Source organism: Stegodyphus dumicola, chromosome X2 (genome assembly GCF_044657685.1).
Source record: "Stegodyphus dumicola isolate Sdum_Otavi_A_Nest chromosome X2, ASM4465768v1".
Taxonomy (NCBI): Eukaryota; Metazoa; Arthropoda; class Arachnida; order Araneae; family Eresidae; genus Stegodyphus; species Stegodyphus dumicola.
This window is the reverse complement of record NC_140781.1, coordinates 117146075-117167063: the sequence shown is the minus strand read 5'-3', so window position 1 is coordinate 117167063 and position 20989 is coordinate 117146075. Positions and strand designations below refer to the sequence as shown.

The following is a 20989-nucleotide window of genomic DNA, read 5'->3' as shown; positions in this document are numbered from 1 at the left end:
CTCCTTAACCCCCCTTTTGAAAAATTAAAGAATTTTTTAGGTACTGTGAGTAAGGTTGTTTTGTCTAAATTAAGATAACAATCTTACATGTATTTATTTAAATGTAATATTGATGTAATCCTAAGTTACAAAATTATTTAAAAAAAATATATGCTATTATATTGAATCGGGAGAAAAATATGCCAATGTAAAATTTACAATTAGGCTGAAACTCAATCTTATATTAGCAGAAATTTTGCCATATACGTATAACCATACATGTTTAAAACTATGAAATTTTAAGGTTGTTTATTGATTAATTTTAAATAGCTTCTATTACAGTTATCTTAGAAGCAGTAGTAGAGTTCTCTTAGTTACCATGCAGACAAAGAAATGATTAGAAATAAACAGGAATTTAAAGAAAAAAAATCCCTGCAACTTAAAAAAAAGGAACTTTATGCTAAGAGTAGAGCATTTTATCTCTTATTTTAAAATTGAGTAAGTACTATTAAATTTTTTAATGTTCAGTGTAAAATGCATACTGCAATAACATTGTCTCTTCTAAATTATAGCTATCTTTCACACTCAGCTCATTTTAAACGCTGGTTCTTCAAATTTAAAACGCTAATTTCTATGTCAATTGTATCTCTGCGCTCAGTTTCATCATGGCTATGTCATCACTCCCCACTGCCTGTTTCAGGGAAAAAAGCTCTATGAGCTAGCCCTTTGACTCGACAGATGGAAAAAGCGGTTCCACCACTCACAGATCAAAGGGCAAAAGTAGATTCTTTTTAATTCATATATTATTTGTCTCTAAAATCATAATATTCGATTTCTAGAGTATTTTTAGTTAAAATGTTATAAAAATAATATCGCGCTCATGAAAGGGTAAATATTAGGAGTTCTGAAAAACCCACCTCTTATTCCGTAAAACACGACTTTTCGGAAACTCGACAGTCTGTCAGTCCACATTATGACGAGTTTGCGGGACTCTACTGTATCAATAAAACTAAATTATATGCATGAACAACATGTATTTCACGTGTTTTGTTAAAATTATTAATATATGTGAATCTGTAAAAAAGAAAGGCGGTGGCAGAAAATAAAGTAACTCTATAAAACGTAGGTATTCCATGTAAATTTTTATAATAAAAGTGTTGAGATATTTGTAATCGCATTCTTACTGGTTAAAAGGAAGTATAGCTTTCTGTCAAGTCCGAAACATTCATTAGCTTTCAGCCAGGTTCGAGTTATTCTGAAACTTAGATCTCATTCTGTATGTTACTTTTGATTGGTTATTTATTGTGTCTTGTTTATGATTTGTTAAACCATGATCTGTTGTAAAGTTATATATATGACCTCTGTAACTGCTTATCGCCGCTTAGTATTATTCTGCTTGCTTAGTATTATTCTGCCTGTACTTATTTATCTGTGCTATTGCTTGTGCTTAGTATTATTCAGCTTGCATGTAACTCTGCGTATTACTCTGCATATCTCAGTAATAAATATTTGTTTTGCGAACCACGGCATTTTCTATGTTTAACAGCAGAGCGTGGTTCCTTCAAAAGTTAGAATTCGCTGATAGTTTGTAATTATTTAAAAAAAAATATATGCTATTATATTGAATCGGGAGAAAAATATGCCAATGTAAAATTTACAATTAGGCTGAAACTCAATCTTATATTAGCAGAAATTTTGCCATATACGTATAACCATACATGTTTAAAACTATGAAATTTTAAGGTTGTTTATTGATTAATTTTAAATAGCTTCTATTACAGTTATCTTAGAAGCAGTAGTAGAGTTCTCTTAGTTACCATGCAGACAAAGAAATGATTAGAAATAAACAGGAATTTAAAGAAAAAAAATCCCTGCAACTTAAAAAAAAGGAACTTTATGCTAAGAGTAGAGCATTTTATCTCTTATTTTAAAATTGAGTAAGTACTATTAAATTTTTTAATGTTCAGTGTAAAATGCATACTGCAATAACATTGTCTCTTCTAAATTATAGCTATCTTTCACACTCAGCTCATTTTAAACGCTGGTTCTTCAAATTTAAAACGCTAATTTCTATGTCAATTGTATCTCTGCGCTCAGTTTTACTAACGTTTATTTTATTTTATTTTAAATCTTTACTATCACTTCTTATTTTCTACTTCCGGCCAGAATTATAAGCGTGAAGGATTTTTATGCAAAGTTTGTCTGCGAACGCCAAGTACTTAAGCTGTGGCTTTTTGCCAAGCAAGAGAGAGAGGAAGCAGTAAGTCAACGCAGGCCGCTTACCTTAGAAGTTACGCAGTTGCTGTTTGCCTTCCAGGCCAGAGGTTTTAATCCTCTTGATAAATTAAACGTATTGTAGTGTTCACAGTCTCTGTGCTACATACGCTTCCTGTTATTATAAGGCCAATCTTCCACGTGTATTATTCTAAAGTTAAATTAGAGTTTAGTTTTATTTTTATACTTTTACGTTAGATCCCGAGTTGCGGGTCAGTGTATTCCGAAGTACGGAAGTTATTGTATATAGAGAAAAATAAAGGGTTTTGTATACCCTTCGTCTGTATCCTGTCTACTTACCACAATTAGTGAACATAGCTTTAGTAAGCTCTCTGTTCCGAGTCAGGTCCTTGTATGTTCCCGAAGAAGGTTAGAAGGAACATTGAACCTGATAGTGGCGCCCAACGAAGAAGAATAACCATGGCCGAGTTTCAAGAAGAACCTGTGCTGCCTGCAGAAACGGCTCAGAATCCAGAAATGCCAGCTGCCGCCCTGGAAGGATTCGGTTACATCGTCCAGACCATGCGCGCTTCGATGAAACCAGAAGCAACGTTTAACGGAAACTCACCGGTAACCAGTTTTTTGGGAAAATTGGATGACCACTTCATGCTCTACCCCGTGCACGAGTTTCAAAAAGTTACCTTAGCTACCAGCGCTTTGAGGGGCCAAGCGCTTAACTGGTTCAAATGTATAGGCAGAAGTCTCTTGGGTCAAGCAGGAAATCCCACCTATACTTACGAAAATTTCAAGACTGCCCTACTAAAAGCCTTCGCTGTTGTAAGGGATCGTGCGAAATTAGAAACGGAACTTTTCAGTATATATCAACAAAGAATCGAAAACCTCTCGAGCTTTATTTTAAGAAAAATTCACGTTTTCAAGCTCTTGTATGGAAACCGTCCGGATCCTGAAATAATTCAAGTGATTTTGCCGAGGTTACTGCCCCAAGTACAAGACTTTATTGAATTAAGAAATCCGACTACACTGGAAAAGTTATTTGAGCTAGCAATCCAGTTTGAAAGTAGAAGAACGGCGGACGTCGAAAGAAGACGCCAATATCAACAGCGAAACCAATTTGGTACGCCAAGACTACAGCAAACTCAAGCACATGACTACGGAGAAAAAGCGAATCAGTGTGCAAGGAAACCCGAGCATTCAAAAACAGGAAAAAAGTCTCAAGGCCAGGGGAAGAAGAAGGAAAGCACGGAAAGGAAAAATAATTTAAACTAAAACGGATTTCTGCTGACGAGAGTGTGCGGAAATCCGAAGGCCACGAAAACCCCTCTTCCTACAAGTTAAATACAGTAATGGTGAAAAGTTTGACTCTTCCTAAGATTGAAGTCTTGGTGAATAATATCCCAGCCACCGCACTCCTGGATACCGGCGCGCAGTGTTCCTGTGTGGCAGAACAGTTTTTTAGGAAGTATTTTCGCAAATACCGCATATATAATGCGGATAATACGACAGTATTAGCGGCGCAAGGAGAAAAATGTAAGTGCGTAGGTAAAGTACCTTTGTATATCCGTATCAAGGACGAACAAATAAAGGTGATGTTTTTTATAGTAAAGAATCTGCAAGCACATTTAATCTTGGGGATAGATTTTCTTTCAGACGCACAAGCTACACTGGATTTTAATGAAGCGTCCCTTAAGCTGACAATGAAACCAGTGCGTGTAGAAAAGGCTGAACCGCCAAGGTTAAATCTTGACCACCTGCCTAATGACGAGCAAGATAGAATCCGACAAGTGGTAAGTGAATTTGCTTTATTTAGTGATATTCCAGGATTTACTCAGGTTACTAACCATAGTATTGACACCGGAGATGCATTGCCAGTTCGTCAAAAAACCATACCGGTATGATAAGAATAAGGAAAAAATTATAGAATGGCATATTACCGATATTCTACGTAAAAAAATCATAACGCCCATCTCAAGTAGTTACGCTAGCCCGGTGGTTTTATGTAAGAAAAATAATGATTATCCTTTGGAGCATGCAAAAAGGTGGAGATTCGCTATTGATTACCGTAAATTAAATTCCATAACGAAATATCCGGTATATCCGTTACCGATCATAGAAGAAATTTTAAGGAACATAAAATCAACCAAATTTATGACGACTTTAGACTTAACGACTGGTTATTTTCAAATAGGGGTGAGGCCTGAGGACGTGCCTAAGACTGCTTTTATAACCAAGTCTGGCACTTATGCATTTTTGCGTATGCCGTTTGGCCTTTCAGGGGCCCCAGCAACATTTCAGCGATGCATGGACATTGTGTTAAGACCTGTTCTTGGAAAGTCCACATTTATCTATTTAGACGATATCATTATTACTAGTGATAATCTAGACCAACATGTACAGGGTTTAAGACAGGTGTTTTCTTTATTAAATGAGGCCGGTCTAAAAGTTAATGTCGAAAAGTGCAAATTTGCAGCCCCTGAATTAAAATATTTAGGTTACAAAATATCTCAAAAAGGGATCGAGACAGATGAATAAAAAATAATCGCTGTACAAAAGTATCCGACTCCAAACACGGCAAAGAAGCTCTCTTCTTTTCTAGGACTTTGTTCATATTATAGGTCCTTTATAAAAGATTTTGCGGCTATCGCTGAGCCATTGTTAAAATTAAAAAGGAAAAAGGCAAGATTCTCGTGGACGGCCGAAGCCAATAATGCTTTCGAAAAATTAAAACAAGCATTAACGCAAGCCCCTGTGTTGAAATTTCCTGAAAAGGATGAAAATTTAGAAATTTCAGCGGATGCTTCGGATTATGCGGTAGGAGCGGTACTTTCGCAAAATCAGCAGCCCGTGGCATTTTTTAGCCGAACTTTAAATCAAACACAAGGAAACTATTCCGCGACCGAGAGAGAGGCACTTGCAGTTCTGTTAGCAGTGCAAAAGTTCCGAGTCTATTTTGGAAAGGCACCGATAACAGTATACTCTGATCATGCGGCGGTAACTAGATTGTACTCAGGAAAAAAATTATCCCCAAGGTTAATAAGATGGGCACTCAAGCTGCAAGAATATAATCTGGTAATCAAGCATACCCCTGGAAAGGAAAATATCGTAGCAGATGCCCTATCAAGAATTAAAATAGACGTACAAGGCAATACCGTAAAGATGGCAATGCTTACAGCGTGTACAATAAATTCCCGAGAAACTGTAATAACCGAACTGGGTAAGGATCCTGAGTTTGGAAGCATTTATGAGTATTTGAAGGATCCTGAAAATTTTAGCCAACAAGATATTGTGGCGATAAGAAATAGGGCGGCCCATTACGAACTAATAGATGGTCTATTATTTTATACAAAAACTACGAATTCCAACAACGAATTTCGACCTGTTATCCCAGCTAGTCTTAGATTAAATATCCTGCAGGAGCTCCATGACAGCCCTCTAGCTTCTCATGCTGGTATTCGAAAAACTATCCAACGCGTACGCGAGGCAGTCTACTTTCCTGAACTGCAAAAGTTAACAAGGGCGTATGTCCAGTCCTGCCCAACATGTCAAGCAGTTAATTATATTAATTTCCGCCCGGCCGGGTTTCTAAATAGTATTAAATCCGAATTTCCAAATGAAATAATTGGCATCGATTTATTGGGCCCTTTCCCAAAAAGTCAGTTAAATAAAAGTCGCTATCTCCTTGTTATGGTTGATCATTTTAGTAAATGGACCGAAATTGTTCCCTTAAAACCAGCCTCCGCGAAATTAGTTACCGATTCGATTTTAAATAAATATATTTTAAAATACGGGGCGCCCCTAAAAGTTATATCGGATAATGGTCCTCAATTTGTAAGTAATATATTTGAAGACATGTGCCAAAAACTGGGCATACGCCATTTAAAAATGGTCCCGTATCGGCCGCAATCAAATATAGCGGAACGGGTCAACAGAAATATAGTGAAAATTATCCGTTGTTATGTTAAAAATGTTCATAAAAGCTGGGATAACTATGTCAATGAATTTGCTTTCGCCCTTACGACCGCAAAACATGATACAACGGGCAAAACTCCTGCTGAGTTATTTCTAGGCAGAAAGATTATAACACCGTTAGATAAATTATTTTATGTGCAACAAAGAGCCCCAGAATTTAAAATGGGTGATATAGAAAAACTAATAAAAGAAGCAAAAAAGAATACGGAAGTAGCACAAAGAAAACAGAAGCTATATTATGATTTGAAACGACGGGGAGTAACTTATAAAGTAGGGGATGAAGTTTTAAAAATTAAGCATTCACTTTCTTCAGCACCAGAAGATAAAACTGCCAAATTTTTTTCCACGATTTGAAGGACCATATTATATAGGAAAAATAACTCACGCTGCTGTAGTGTTAAAAGCCAGAAATGATGAAACCTGTTCCGCAAACATTGATCAAATCAAGCCCTACTTCGATCGTAATAAAATGCAAATCTTTTCAGATCTTTTGCAGGATCCGGCACGGCAGACACCGCAGGTACAAGTTCCAGAGGTGGAAAAACGACAAGTACAAGGGCAAGCCAATGAGAGACAGAAGCAAGTGAAAAGAAAATTGCCCCGCGGAAAAATTGAAGGTAACAAGAAAAAGAAGCCGTTCCACCGTCCAGAAAACAGAGTTCACGAACACCCCCAGAATGAAGAAGGGAGAAGGACGACGTATGTGAAGAGGACCAGGAGAAATGACGGCAACTATAACCCGGCTTTAAAACGGAAGATCTACTCATCCGACAGAACTCTCCGCAGCAAAAGTCGCCGAACTGCGGAAGGGCCATCAGCGGCGGAGGAAAAAGTACAAGGAAAATTTGAACGGCCAACAACGAGGTCCAAGCAGGATCACGACAGAAGTTTCCCGGTTCCGCCAAGACCAGCTGCCATCAAACGGCAAAGACCACAAGCAGAGGAGAAAAGGAAAGTATTGAAGGGTGGCCGTACTGGTGAAAAAAGGAAGCTTCCAGAGGAAAGCACTGAAGGGCGAGCCCGTACAAGAAGGAGGATAAACCAAACTACTATCTGCAGTACCTTTAAAGACTGGGCCCAGAAAAGGATGTCCGAATATTACAAAGATAAGTAAAATTTTATGTTACTTTGCAAACTTAAGTTAATCTTTCATTCTTACTGCAAGTGGCAGATTTCAAGAAGTTTTACCTCATGCGAGGTCTACCTTTATCGCCAAAAGGGCGAGAAATGAGTTGTGACCGATTTTCTTATTATGTTTTTCAATTACTCGCGCGTAAAACTAAAGTTGATGTATAATAGCGTTGTGTAAAGACTTAAATATTGTAAAAAGTTATTGTATAAATTTTATTTAAAACATTCTAGCAAGAAAGAAGTTTTAGTCTGAAAGACTTTTTTTGAAATGTATTATTTCAATGTAGAAAGAATTGGCACTTGCTTTGAAAAGAATAGAAGTTAACAATGTACTACTAATGTATGTTTTCAAATCTGTAAAATTAACGGCATGTTGATATGTTCTGTTATTTTAAATGTTAAGAAATACCGTGATATGGTAAAAGTGAAAGTAATGTTAAAAATTTGTTATTCGTGTGACTGTAAAGACTAAATCATGGCGAATATGTGTTAAAGGTTGAATGATGTAGTTAGGCTCTCTGACGCTACACTTTAGAGTTAGCCACTTTTAGAATAGTACCTCAGGGTTTAGAGTTGAAATTAGGGTGTGTTAAGAGGTCTCGTTATGTTGAATTTTAACACGTTAGTGTTTTGATTGTAGGAGGAAGTGTGGCACACGTAGACAGAAACACATTCGTGTTTGGTGTTCTTTTACAACACATGTCAGAGAGCACGGGGAGAGATAATTAAAATAGTCATGAATGAAATAAGAATGTTAAGAGAAGTATATTGTATATGTTACTTGCCATGTCATTGTGTAACATTTCATTAAACTAGTTTTCCTTCCAGATCTCTGGAAGGAACCAGAATTGAATAAAAGCTCCTGTTTAGATGCAGTACAGATGAAAAAAGATTGTTGTATATCCTGGGAGTTGCTATTGTAACAAATTTCTTTCTTTTAAATTTTCTAGTTTCTAGCGAAGTTATGTTTGTAAAAGATTGGCCTCGCGTTAGATTCTAGAGCTAAAAGTTTTCAACAAGGTCGTTTTAGACCTCAGTTTCAAACTAATTAACTCTGGCGGGAAGTATGTAAGGATCTTAAGTTTTACTAACGTTTATTTTATTTTATTTTAAATCTTTACTATCACTTCTTATTTTCTACTTCCGGCCAGAATTATAAGCGTGAAGGATTTTTATGCAAAGTTTGTCTGGCGAACGCCAAGTACTTAAGTTGTGGGTTTTTGCCAAGCAAGAGAGAGAGGAAGCAGTAAGTCAACGCAGGCCGCTTACCTTAGAAGTTACGCAGTTGCTGTTTGCCTTCCAGGCCAGAGGTTTTAATCCTCTTGATAAATTAAACGTATTGTAGTGTTCACAGTCTCTGTGCTACATACGCTTCCTGTTATTATAAGGCCAATCTTCCACGTGTATTATTCTAAAGTTAAATTAGAGTTTAGTTTTATTTTTATACTTTTACGTTAGACCCCGAGTTTCGGGTCAGTGTATTCCGAAGTACGGAAGTTATTGTATATAGAGAAAAATAAAGGGTTTTGTATACCCTTCGTCTGTATCGTGTCTACTTACCACAATTAGTGAACATAGCTTTAGTAAGCTCTCTGTTCCGAGTCAGGTCCTTGTATGTTCCCGAAGAAGGTTAGAAGGAACATTGAACCTGATAAGTTCCCTAATTGAACCTTCAGTGTACTAATTTATCGTTCGCGTGATTTTGATTTGGTATATTGTGAATGATGGCTTTTTCCGGAGGTGAAAGGGAAGCTTTTGGTGTAGCGCCATTTGACGGTGTTAATAACTTTACTGTTTGGTGTCGAAGAGTTCGAGCAGTATTTACGGCAAGAGAATTGGATACGTTTTTGGAAACAGAAGCAGTTGCGGAAAGAGTTGCAGATGTTTTGAAATCAAAAAAGGCTTATGCCTTAATACTTACCCTTCTAAGTGACAATGTTATTGCTTCTCTTCAACGTGAAGACACTGCATGTAAAATATGGAAGAAACTACAAGCTACGTATAGCGCTAAAGGTGCAGTGAGCCAAATTTTAACGCGTAAACGTCTAGCTACCATAAGGAAATCCAACTATGTGTCAATGAGACAACATATCGACAGCATAATGAACCTGGTGAGTAGTCTACGCGTCTCTGGCTCTGAAGTAAGCGATTTTGATATTATTATTTACATTTTAATGTCTTTGCCAAAAGAATATGAAAATATTAAGGCATCTCTAGAGAATCAGCCAAGCAATAATTTGAGTTTAGATTTTGTTACAAGTAGACTTATTGATTGTGAATTTCTTATGTTTGATTATAAAAATGAAAATAAGTATTCTAAACCAAATACAGATAACTCTGTTTTTATTAGTGCTCGTAAAGAATTGTTTTGTACTTATTGTAAAAGAAAAGGACATTCTGTTAAATTTTGTAGGAAAAAGAACTGCGTCTGTCATAACTGTGGGAAAACTGGTCATTTTAAAAATGAATGTTTTGATAATTCTAAAAAGCAGGCAAATTCAAATAGTAATAAGTATGCTTCCCCTGCAATATCTTTTATGGCTGGAAATCTTGTTCATGATCAATTTATTATTGATTCTGGTGCAACTTCTCATATGTGTTCTCACAAGGAATGTTTTACCTCAATTAAGCCTAAGACTGGAACTGTTAAGTGCGCGTCTAAGTCGGCGGTTTTACAAGTGGAAGGAATTGGTGATATTTGCGGTAAAACTAAGAATGGTGTTGAAATAATGTTAAAAGATGTTCTTTACGTTCCAAAATTAAACGGACAATTAATTTCTGTTAAAAATATTGAAGCAGCAGGTTTAAGCGTAATTTTTAAAAATGAAATAGTTTATATTGAAAACAAAAACAAGCGTTTTAGGTTTGGATACTTGGATAAATGCGGACAATATTTTAGTGATTTTTCACCAAATTTATTTACAGCTTTAGCAGTAAAGAATGATGATTTATGGCACAGAAGGTTAGGACACTGCTGTAATCAAAAATTAAAACTGATGAATCTTCCTGCAAAAGAATCCTTTTGTGAAGTATGTGTTCGTGCCAAACAAAGTGCTTTGCCTATAGGAAAGAGTCCTCGCATAAAAGAATCCAAACCGCTTATAACTATACACACTGATATATGTGGTCCAATAGAACCTCAAACACTCCATGGGGAAAGGTATTTCATGACTATAATTGATGACTATTCGAGATTTATGGAAATCAGACTGCTCAAAAGAAAAAGTGACATTGCTGATGAACTCAAGCTATTCTTTAAATGGAATCCAACTGTTGCAAAACTGCGCTGTGACAATGCCAAAGAATATGTCAGTGGAGAATTGCATGAAGTTGCTAAAAGAGCAGGTGTAAAAATAGATCCTGCACCTCCCTATACACCTTTTCTAAATGGTGTTGCTGAACGAGCAAATAGAACTGTACTGGACAAAGCTAGAGCAATGATACTTGAGGCAAAATTACCAAAATTTCTTTGGGGTGAAGCAGTACTTACGGCTGCTTACATAAATAATCGACTCCCAAATAGTTCAATTGACAATCATGTTCCTTATTTTCTGAAGTATGGTGAAAATCCTGATTTAAAAAACATGCGTGTATTTGGCTGTGATGCTTATACTCTAGTGCCACCATCGCAAAGAAAGAAACTAGATGAAAATTCTGTCAGAATGATATTTGTAGGTTATTCCACAATGGGATATCGTTTAATGATTCCAGAAACAAGACGCATCATTGTTTCCAGAAATGTTAAATTTAATGAAGAAAAGAAGAAAGTAAAAAATCAAAAATATATTTGCGATAGTTCTGATTTGAGTGAAAATGACAATGATGACATTAAAAATGAAGACAAATCAATTTCAGACACTGATAACGGCGAATTAAATGCTGCAAATAAGAAGGAGGAACAAAGAAAATCCTCAAGAGAAAAGAAACAGCCAGTTAGGTATCCTGATCCTGAGATTTACCAAGTAATGTTTGCACAAGACACTCTGACATTTGAAGATATTGCAAATCTACCACAAGTAGAACAAGAACCATGGAAAAGAGCTATGGACGAGGAAATGAAATCTATGGAAGATAACGACGTCTGGGACCTACAAAGTTTACCCCCTGATAAAAGAGCCATTTCCTGCAAATGGGTTCTACGTAAAAAACGAGATGGAACTTACAAAGCGAGGCTTGTTGCTCGTGGCTTTATGCAAAAAGAAGGCATAGATTATACAGAAACGTTTTCTCCAGGGATTAGTATGTGCTCTTTACGTTTAATCCTGGTAATTATCAATAATGAAGGTCTGCAAACTTTTACTTTAGATGTCAAGACAGCTTTCTTGAACGGTAAGTTAGATGAAATCATCTACATGGACCAGCCAAAGGGATATGATGATATGAGTGGTAAGAAATGTAAACTTAAAAAGAGTTTATATGGTCTTAAACAGTCTCCTCGACAATGGTATCAGAAATTTCTTAATTTTGTTATTAAATTAGATTTTAAGCAATTGGACTCTGAACCATGTATTTTTATCAGAAATTTAAATTGTAAGAAAGTAATTATGGCTCTTTATGTAGATGACTTATTAATTGCAGGTTCAGATGTAAAAGAAACAAATATTATAATATCATTGTTATCAAATGAATTTAAAATGTCAAAATCTGAAAGTGTTTCGGAATTTTTGGGTATTAGACTGAAATTTGAGTCTGGTTGTTTGTATTTAGATCAGAAACCATATATTGAAAAATTACTTGATAAATTTAAAATGTCTGATTGTAAAACAGCCCAAACTCCCATTCAACCAAAATCTACAGCAGCTGATTTTCAGAAAGGAAATGCATTTCATGGCCCATACAAAGAATTAATTGGGTCTTTACTTTACTTAGCATATATCACAAGGCCAGATATTATTTTTGCAGTAAATTGCTTGAGCCAACTGCAGGAGCATCCTACTGATGTTGCCTGGTGTGCTCTAAAAAGAATTCTTAGGTACTTGAAAAACACCTTAAATTTAAAATTGGTATACAAAAAGGGTGATTTGGAAAGGGCAAACTTGTGTTTGTATGTAGATGCAGATTGGGGGGGGAGATACTCAAGATAGGAAATCAATTACTGGTTATTTTGTAATGTTTTCAAACTGTCCTATTATGTGGTGCTGTAATAAGCAAAAGTGTATTGCACTTTCATCAACAGAAGCTGAAATAATTGCTTTATGTAAAGGTATTCAAGATGTTTTATGGATAAAAAATATAGTAAATGAAATTTCCAGTGTTAAAAATGTTTATATTTTTGAGGATAACCAGTCATGTATCAAAAGTATTGTTAATGAAAACTTTTCAGGTAGGTTGAAACATATAGATATAAAATTAAAGTTCACTCGTAAGACTGTTAAGGAAAATAATATTAAAATTGAATATGTACAATCAGGTTTACAAATTGCAGATATGTTAACTAAGGCTTTGTCCAAAACAAAATTCTATGAACTGTTATCTTTGAGTTGTTTAAAAATTGTGTAATTCTTTTATGTTTTGTATAATGTGCGATTAAGGGGGAGTGTTGAGATATTTGTAATCGCATTCTTACTGGTTAAAAGGAAGTATAGCTTTCTGTCAAGTCCGAAACATTCATTAGCTTTCAGCCAGGTCCGAGTTATTCTAAAACTTAGATCTCATTCTGTATGTTACTTTTGATTGGTTATTTATTGTGTCTTGTTTATGATTTGTTAAACCATGATCTGTTGTAAAGTTATATATATGACCTCTGTAACTGCTTATCGCCGCTTAGTATTATTCTGCTTGCTTAGTATTATTCTGCCTGTACTTATTTATCTGTGCTATTGCTTGTGCTTAGTATTATTCAGCTTGCATGTAACTCTGCGTATTACTCTGCATATCTCAGTAATAAATATTTGTTTTGCGAACCACGGCATTTTCTATGTTTAAGAAAAAGCTTTCTTAATATGATATGAAAATGGGCGTTAAAGCAAGCATATGCGCATAAATACGACGAAGGAATTTTTCTCTTCTTTTTTGTTTTTCAAATGGCCGGATACTTCTTCCGAAACAGCTCAATCCATCGGCCATTTAGCTGTCTCATTACCAAAACTGTTAACCAAAGTGCTCAGGCGCCTGATACTGACCTGTAAAAAAAGGGGGAAAGAACACATACACAGCCAAGTCTTAGCGGGTTTCCAGTCAGCAATTAGCCTCGGCTAACTATTGTACCATCCAAGGCGACATAGAAAAGAAATTAATGTACCAGAATAACTTATACAAAACATGGGTATATATGAAAACATGATTACGTAATGATAAAACCATGATTACATTCTCAGATGTAAGTATATTTTGCGATTAGGAAGAAATCGAAAGGTTTCAATTGGAGGAAAATAATCGTAAGCATTTCATCTAAATTTTTTATTTGCCTTCGAATTTTTTCCTCGAAACTGTATTCTCGAGTTGTAAAACATACCTTTAATATCCAAATTAAGATCAAAATGTTGTATTAAGTATGATCTAGCTTGATTGTGATACGATCTTAACAATAAAATCAATTTGAATGACTGTGTTTCTACTGACGAGAGGAAATGGGATGAGCCTTTTGTTTCAACAATAGAAAACTGTTATTTAAAGGAAACCTACCATGCTGAAATGAGTTGTAAGGAATTAAATACATTCCCTCTCATACACTCATTACCGAACACAGTCATTCCCCTCCCATACATTTTTTGGTGTAGCACTCTTAATTAGCAGTGAAACAGTTTCTCCCGCTGATTGTACGATTAATATTTCAAGATAATTTGCCACGAAAGTGTAATAACTTAAATAATAAGTGTAACTCATTTTACTGGCATCATAGAAGAAGAATATCCGTTGCTTGTTTAAATTGATAGTAATAAATACACGTAATTTGCAGATATTATTTTTCTATACTGCACAGTAGTTCTTCGGATATCGCACAGTAAGAAAAAAAAAAGTACAGAAAATTAGTTGCTGCAGAAAATTTTAGTCGTAAATTAGCTTCTAGGATGAACATCATAAGATGCGCAAAATGAAGGAAAACTCTTGCTCCTCAAAAATAAGGGACAGTCTTTCATAATATGTAAAAATGTGTTTTCAAAAAATATTTCAAAAGCGAAATGTGAAAGAATTATTGTTAAAGTGTTTGCTCCCTTTACGTCCCGCAAAGTGAAACTTGTGAAGAAGGAATGCGTTTGAGTAGGAATTCGTAGAATCATCCTGACGTTAATATCTGTTTTTGGCGAGATATTTTGAACATAGGTCAGGCAGGAGTACCAGATATCCCTAGGAAAGAAAATTAAGACGCCTCTATATATTGTCTGCTTACATTATACACAGTAAAACGTCCATGGAATGTTTATGCCTAGTTCTACGTGATTTTGATGTTCTGTGCAGGTGATCGGCTTAGAGATCCCAATTATCTGTGATTTTTTACATTAACGTTCACAGAAAACTTAGTCTCTTTTAGAAGGGACTGCCATAGCAAGTTTCAATCCGAAATATTGGTCTCTTTTAGAAGAGACCGCCGTAGGAGGTTTCACTGGATGTGCTCATATAATGCTGAAATGAAACAATATTCTTCTAGAATTAAAATATCAAAAAGATTTGACTATTCACCTTTTCTTGCTTGAGTGAAACAAACTCTCCTAAGCTATCATCAAACGGTAAAATCAGTTCTGTTTTAAAGTAAGAGAGTTACAGAATATAACAGAGAAAACTTTTAAAATATTAGCAAGCCGTATCCTGTTTGTTCTAGAAAAATATAAAATAACTAAAAAGGCAACAAAATTTTGCAGAAAATTGCAACAAGCTCGGAGGCTTTTCAATGCGTTAAAATTTGCGATTTGCTCTCACAAAAGGAATAGCTTCTCTGTTGAATATAATAACGGGGATATTGATTTCAAAGTGTAACTGAATAGACTTTTACACTTTTTAGAAGGAAACCCTAATCCTTCTGGAAAAAATCTAACTATAAAAATTATAACATCAAAGAGAAAGTGAATATTCCTAATCCTGGTTCTTGTTAAAAGATAATGTAAAATCAATGTAAAAGGTAATGGATATTTTCTTGAATTGATTCTGTCGATAAATATACAGATAAATACATTATAGAATAAAAGCAATAACTCTATGAAATGTACTATGTTTATTTTACTATAGCGACACTCAGGCACTACACTCAAAACGCATGTAACTTCCCAATTACATTGCAGAAAAAGAATGCACTATATATATATAATTAAAGACATAAAATAAGAAATTTAGAACTAATATTTCACAAAGACCAAAAATTGAAATTCATAATAAATTTCAAATAATTGAAACAAAAACAATTTAAAATTATTTAAACCAAAACACTTTAAACAAGCAAAACCCTATTTAAAAAATTAATTTAAAAATTAATGAAAAAGAAAAATGAACAAAAACAGAAGAGGAATTCAATCAACTTCAATGCTACTTCATCCGGGGGGGGGAACCATTGAAATCAATTAAATTCTGTCTTCCACAAAAATCCTTGCTTTTTTATATCCAGAATTAGCCGATGAACCATTTCAATGTATTTTAATTATAACAGTTCATCCGCAAATTTTGACCCTTCCCCAAAGCAAGGAAAACAACAAAATAATTTCTAATTAGAATAATTAGAAATTAGAATTATTAGAATAATTAGAAAAGCCTTAAAAAAAGAGTCGTTGCCACATCCTCGATGCAAATACCCTAATAAAACTGAAACGATGTTTACAATTACTGCCCATGCGCCGCTTCTAAATGTTCTCTGTCTGTGTCAGAATGGCGACAGTATTTTTCTGCTATTTTGTAACACACTGCATTAAATAATTAAATTAATGTTAAAGTTAAACGAATTAAAATCTAGTTACTTTAAAAAGCTAGATAATTTTGATCATTACTAAAAGTAACAATACAACATTTAATGTACCCTGGCAGAATATAAATTATGCCAGTTTGCTGTTAGTGTCCCTTTATTTATTTTCTATACCTGGACCCGCTATTGTATAGTTAAGATTTGTTAACGTATGTTTAGGAACAAAATTTATGAAATACAACTTAATGTTACCTTTTTCAAATACCCTTTACATTTTTTTTTGTTCAACACAGCATTAAATATTTACATATTCATTTTATTTGAAGAAGTAACCTACAAAGTGTCTCATTAAGGAATAGCCATTTCCATTCTATCTCTTTTCCTTCTGTCATTCGTTAATCATTCAAAATGTTCCAATAATTTAAATTACGCACAATTTTTATTCTGTCTGTTTGAGATGCGGACAATTTTCGAATGATTCATGAACAGCCACAATGTGGACCACTGTCTAGTTCGGAATTTAGGCTGTCGAAGTGATTGGATCATACATGAAGAAGAACGTGCCAGCAGAATTGTGAGGGGACTTTTGGAATGTACTGCATTTCTCACTCAATTGCAATATGGTTTCATTGTATTAAAATAAAAATGTCAGAGATTTTCAAGTGATTTGTTGCAAATGCTTTTGTTGAAAAACTGTTTTTGACTTTTGAGTAATCCCTGATATATACTGGTACAAGGAAAAAATAAATAAAATGTCTGAATTTCACTGTAATGTGGTACAAACAGCCGTTTCTGAGTACATGGCCCTTTCAAAGCAGCCAATTACAAATTTTTAAATAGGTTTAGAAGTGATTGTTGTGCAAGCTGTGAAAATGGAACTAAACTTATCGAGCTATTTAGCATTTTTGGAACAAGAAAACGATACCTTTACCGGGATTCGAATTCCGGATCTCCGCACTATGAGCCAGACATAATAATAAATGCATCATGAGGGCAGGCAATGAGAAAGGCAAAAACTCTTTATAAGCTTGTAGAAACTATTAGGTTTTCATAGCGGAGGAACGGGAAAAATCAGCTGTACCCTCACCAGTAAGCGAACCACAAATTTTCTTGTTGTTATCTGGATGCGCTGACCACCACATATAAGTTGCACACATAGTGGAATACCATTATTCTTAATGAGTTATCGTATAAGGTATTTCTGCCGCCTTCTTAGTGTGCCTTCGTGATGTAGTGGTCTGCACGCTGGGCGTGTATTCCAGAGATCCGTGGTTCGATTCCCGGCGAAGGCGTTGCTCATTTTTCACTTCTCTTGCTAAAAAAAAATACCTAATAGCTCTACAATCTGATCATTACATAAACGTAGGTAGTATGCTCGGAACCTTGAACTGCGCTTCCCTTTAATTGCTGTGTTCAGGGTTAATTTTATACTTTGAAATAAGATCCTCCTAAAGAGATTCACGGTACATTGCAAATGGAAAATTTTGTGCAATGTCTTGTTTCAGAAAGAATGCAGTTTTAATTTTGATTTACAAGCGCCTCATCATGAGCAGATAGAACGAGTAGCCTGATATTTTAACCTATTGAAATCTAAAAAAAGTGTTTTTTAGATTTTTCAGTATGTTTAGTATTCTGAAATTTAAAAAAAGATACATTTTGTTGGACTGTTGCTAGGACCATTAAAATGAGTGTTCGCTCTTCTGGAGCAGCCGATTTTAAATATGATATACAGCTTCCTTAGGGAAAGTTGGCATAGTGTTTACAGTAAAAGCTACAGTTTTGCTTATAAATGTTAGCAAGCATTACTTTTTTATGCAATTTGTTTTTTTATTAATTTACGGGGAAAAATAAAAATTAAAGTTCTTTACGTATGCAATCAACAGCCTAGCAGCATGATTAAATGTTTCTCATGAGATTATAAGGTAAAATATTTATTTCCCATTCAGTAATTTTAACTTCTGTTTCCATAGAAAATATATTAAAATTTTTCTGCACATTGTTATGAATAACTAGGAGTCCATTTTCAGCATGTAAGTCTCCTTTGTATGTTACAATATTAATAAATTTAATGTATTTTAGGAGTTCCATATAGAAGAAAGCCACCAATACCAGAAGGTAAGTTCAAAATATTTTTTTTGAGTATTGTTATTTAAACAGTTAATTATGAAAATTCACTTTACGGCTTGATAATTATGTGTAGTTTCTAGTGCAAAGGTGAGCATGAAAAAGCAAGCAGGGGAAAGCGTGCATCAGCAAACACTTTTGTTTGTTATTTCAAGGGAAATTTCGATTTTCGAAGGTTCCCGAGCTCATTATTCAGATCAATTTTGAGTACAGCGTTTGAGAAAGCTTACTTCCCTGTTAGCAGCAGCAGTCTGAGTTTAAAGCGAAGAAAAATATATTTACTTATTAAATTCTTTAGAAATTGCTTTATTTGAAGACATGCAAACAAGCAAAAACTTAATTTAGTCGTTAATGGTTTAGGGGGAAAATAAATTAAGAAATATCTCTAGCTGATTCTGACATGATCTCTAGCTGATTCTGACATGCGATGACCAGTATATGCCGTAAACATTACTGGTCGAACGTTATCACCAAATAATAGAACCAGGTCTCAGAGAAATTATTATCAGCAGCATATGTATGCTACTGTGACACACGACAAATCCTTCATAACATTGATTTAAATTTATTGCAGTAGTCGTCTTTCCTATAGTAGCATAAATATTCTGCTTATTAACAGTTCAACCCTTATATAAACATTCTCAAAAGTTGATACTAAATTTGAGTTCATTTTAATATAAAAAGCTCAAAAATGATGCAAAAAAATTTAAATAATTATGAAAACAACAATTTTTAAACATTTTTATACCTAAAAAATGAAAATAAAAAAAATCAAATGACACTAAAAAATATCAAAATATTATATATTTAGTAAGGAATCAGGGGGTACACATTTATCCCTCCCTGAAAAAGCATAAAATTCTCATACACAATTAAAGATATTGTAGCGTCGTGCATTCTTAGCTATCATAAAACGTACGCGACGTTGAAGACAGTTTGGTGAATTGTCACCATATCCTTTAAAGTAAAAGTAACCCTCTTACAACACGGCATCCTGTAACACAGTTTCGCTATAACACGAATCATGAATTGCGACAACCCTTTCTAAAACACGGTTTCGCTCTAACACGATAAGAAAATTCCAAGAAATTTAACGAAAGCAATCCAAGCAATTCCAAGAAATTTAACGAAACTCCGCACGAAGTTTTCCCAAATATTGAGCAAAGCACCAACATAGTCCACTTTGAAGACGGCAGCCGAAATATAGACCAGATTTGCAATGTCTAAAAAAAAAAAAAAAAAAAAAAAGGCTATGACCCAAATATCGAACAGAGAAATTCTGTCTGCCTCACCCTTCAGGGTATGAAGATAGTCATTGTCCGACAACCTTCTCTGCCCCTCTTATTTGGAGGTGACGAAGCACTTCGTTTGCAGGCTCCTGGGCTTCACCAAAGAACGTCGATGTAAAGAAGGGAAGGCTCCATAGAACAGATCAGTTGCGTGGCTAGGTGGCATGTAACAGCCTCCGCTGCTTTAACCACCGCTTTTGAGTAATTGCCCTTAGGCGGTAGTAAAAATTTTTATTAAAGGTGATTAACGCCGCGCCTACTAGGCGAAGACGGCGCAGATACATTACGTATGTGAAGTAGAAGCATCTCGAAGCCGTTCAAGCTGTGACAAATCGTACCGAACAATCTGGTTGGCGGAAGCCAGTCACGTGGGTGGTCATCCACCCGCGTACTGACCCGGAGATATGCAGCTAAGTAGCGCGCAATGAAAAATTTAAGTTATCTCACTTGATAAATTTTGACGCTAGTTTTGAAACAAGTTCAAATTAAATCTTTATATACATTAATTATTCTAGAGCTATTAAATGGCACGGTGAGGAATTATCAGCTGAAATACTAACTCACTTGCACTGAGTATCTGAAGAACATCACACTGATTGGACGGCGGCAGTCACGTGGGGGGGTCACCCTCCCGGGAACTAATCACGGCGAATGCTGCTTGAAAAGTAAGATTTCTCAACTGAGAAGTGATGAAGAGTACACACTTTAAAAATTTAACAGTTTTGAAGAAACACACTGTACACACTAAACAGAAGCACATAAAGTTCGGGAGTGGAACACACGTTAAGAGTACACTTGCAAAGTAAATCTAATCTCACAACATCGTGGCATATGATACATTTTGCAGTAAGGGTAACGAAATGGTGAAAACACATACACATAAATCATTATACACAAGTGTAACCAAAAGAGCTTTTCAAGTCCTACCAAAAGGTTCAATTCTAAACAACGTCTCTTGAAAAGAAACACAAATAAAATACTTTGAAGTATTGATAAGATAGTACTTGAAAAAAATAATAAGAAGATAAACCACTTGAGCTTTTACAGCCCTAATCAAGTCCATATAAATACACAAAGTCTCTAGAGGTGCTATTTACAATATGTACACTATACACAACGCTTTCACCATTTTTGGGTTATGAAAAATGCTCCTATTTGGCTGCATTTTCCTATGTTGGAAGGTACGTTAATTAATCAGTTCTTTAATATGATTGTATTGGGACTGTTCAATTTTCCCGTAGAAGTTATGACTTGTTGAAATAATCTGGTCTGCAATAGATCTAATCTTTATTTCCTTGTGGATTTGCAAATTCCTAACGAACTAAGGAGAATTAACGATTTCTCACAACATTTTGTTTTGGAAGACTTGAAGTTTATGTCTGTAGGTTTTAAAAACCGTAGTCCAAATTGGATAGCATAAAGCAGGTCATAGCATATA

The 20989-nt window shown here is 34.9% G+C and overlaps 1 protein-coding gene across 1 annotated transcript in view; it reads left to right on the top strand.

Annotated features, from left to right (window-relative positions):
- The window catches only part of LOC118181704 (agrin-like), a 64607-nt gene that overhangs the window by 12563 nt on the left and 31055 nt on the right, over positions 1-20989 (top strand). Inside the window, exon 2 of the mRNA XM_085809145.1 lies at positions 18218-18253. Within this exon, the coding sequence (XP_085665271.1) occupies positions 18218-18253 (36 nt within the window). The remainder of the gene's footprint in view (positions 1-18217; positions 18254-20989) is intronic.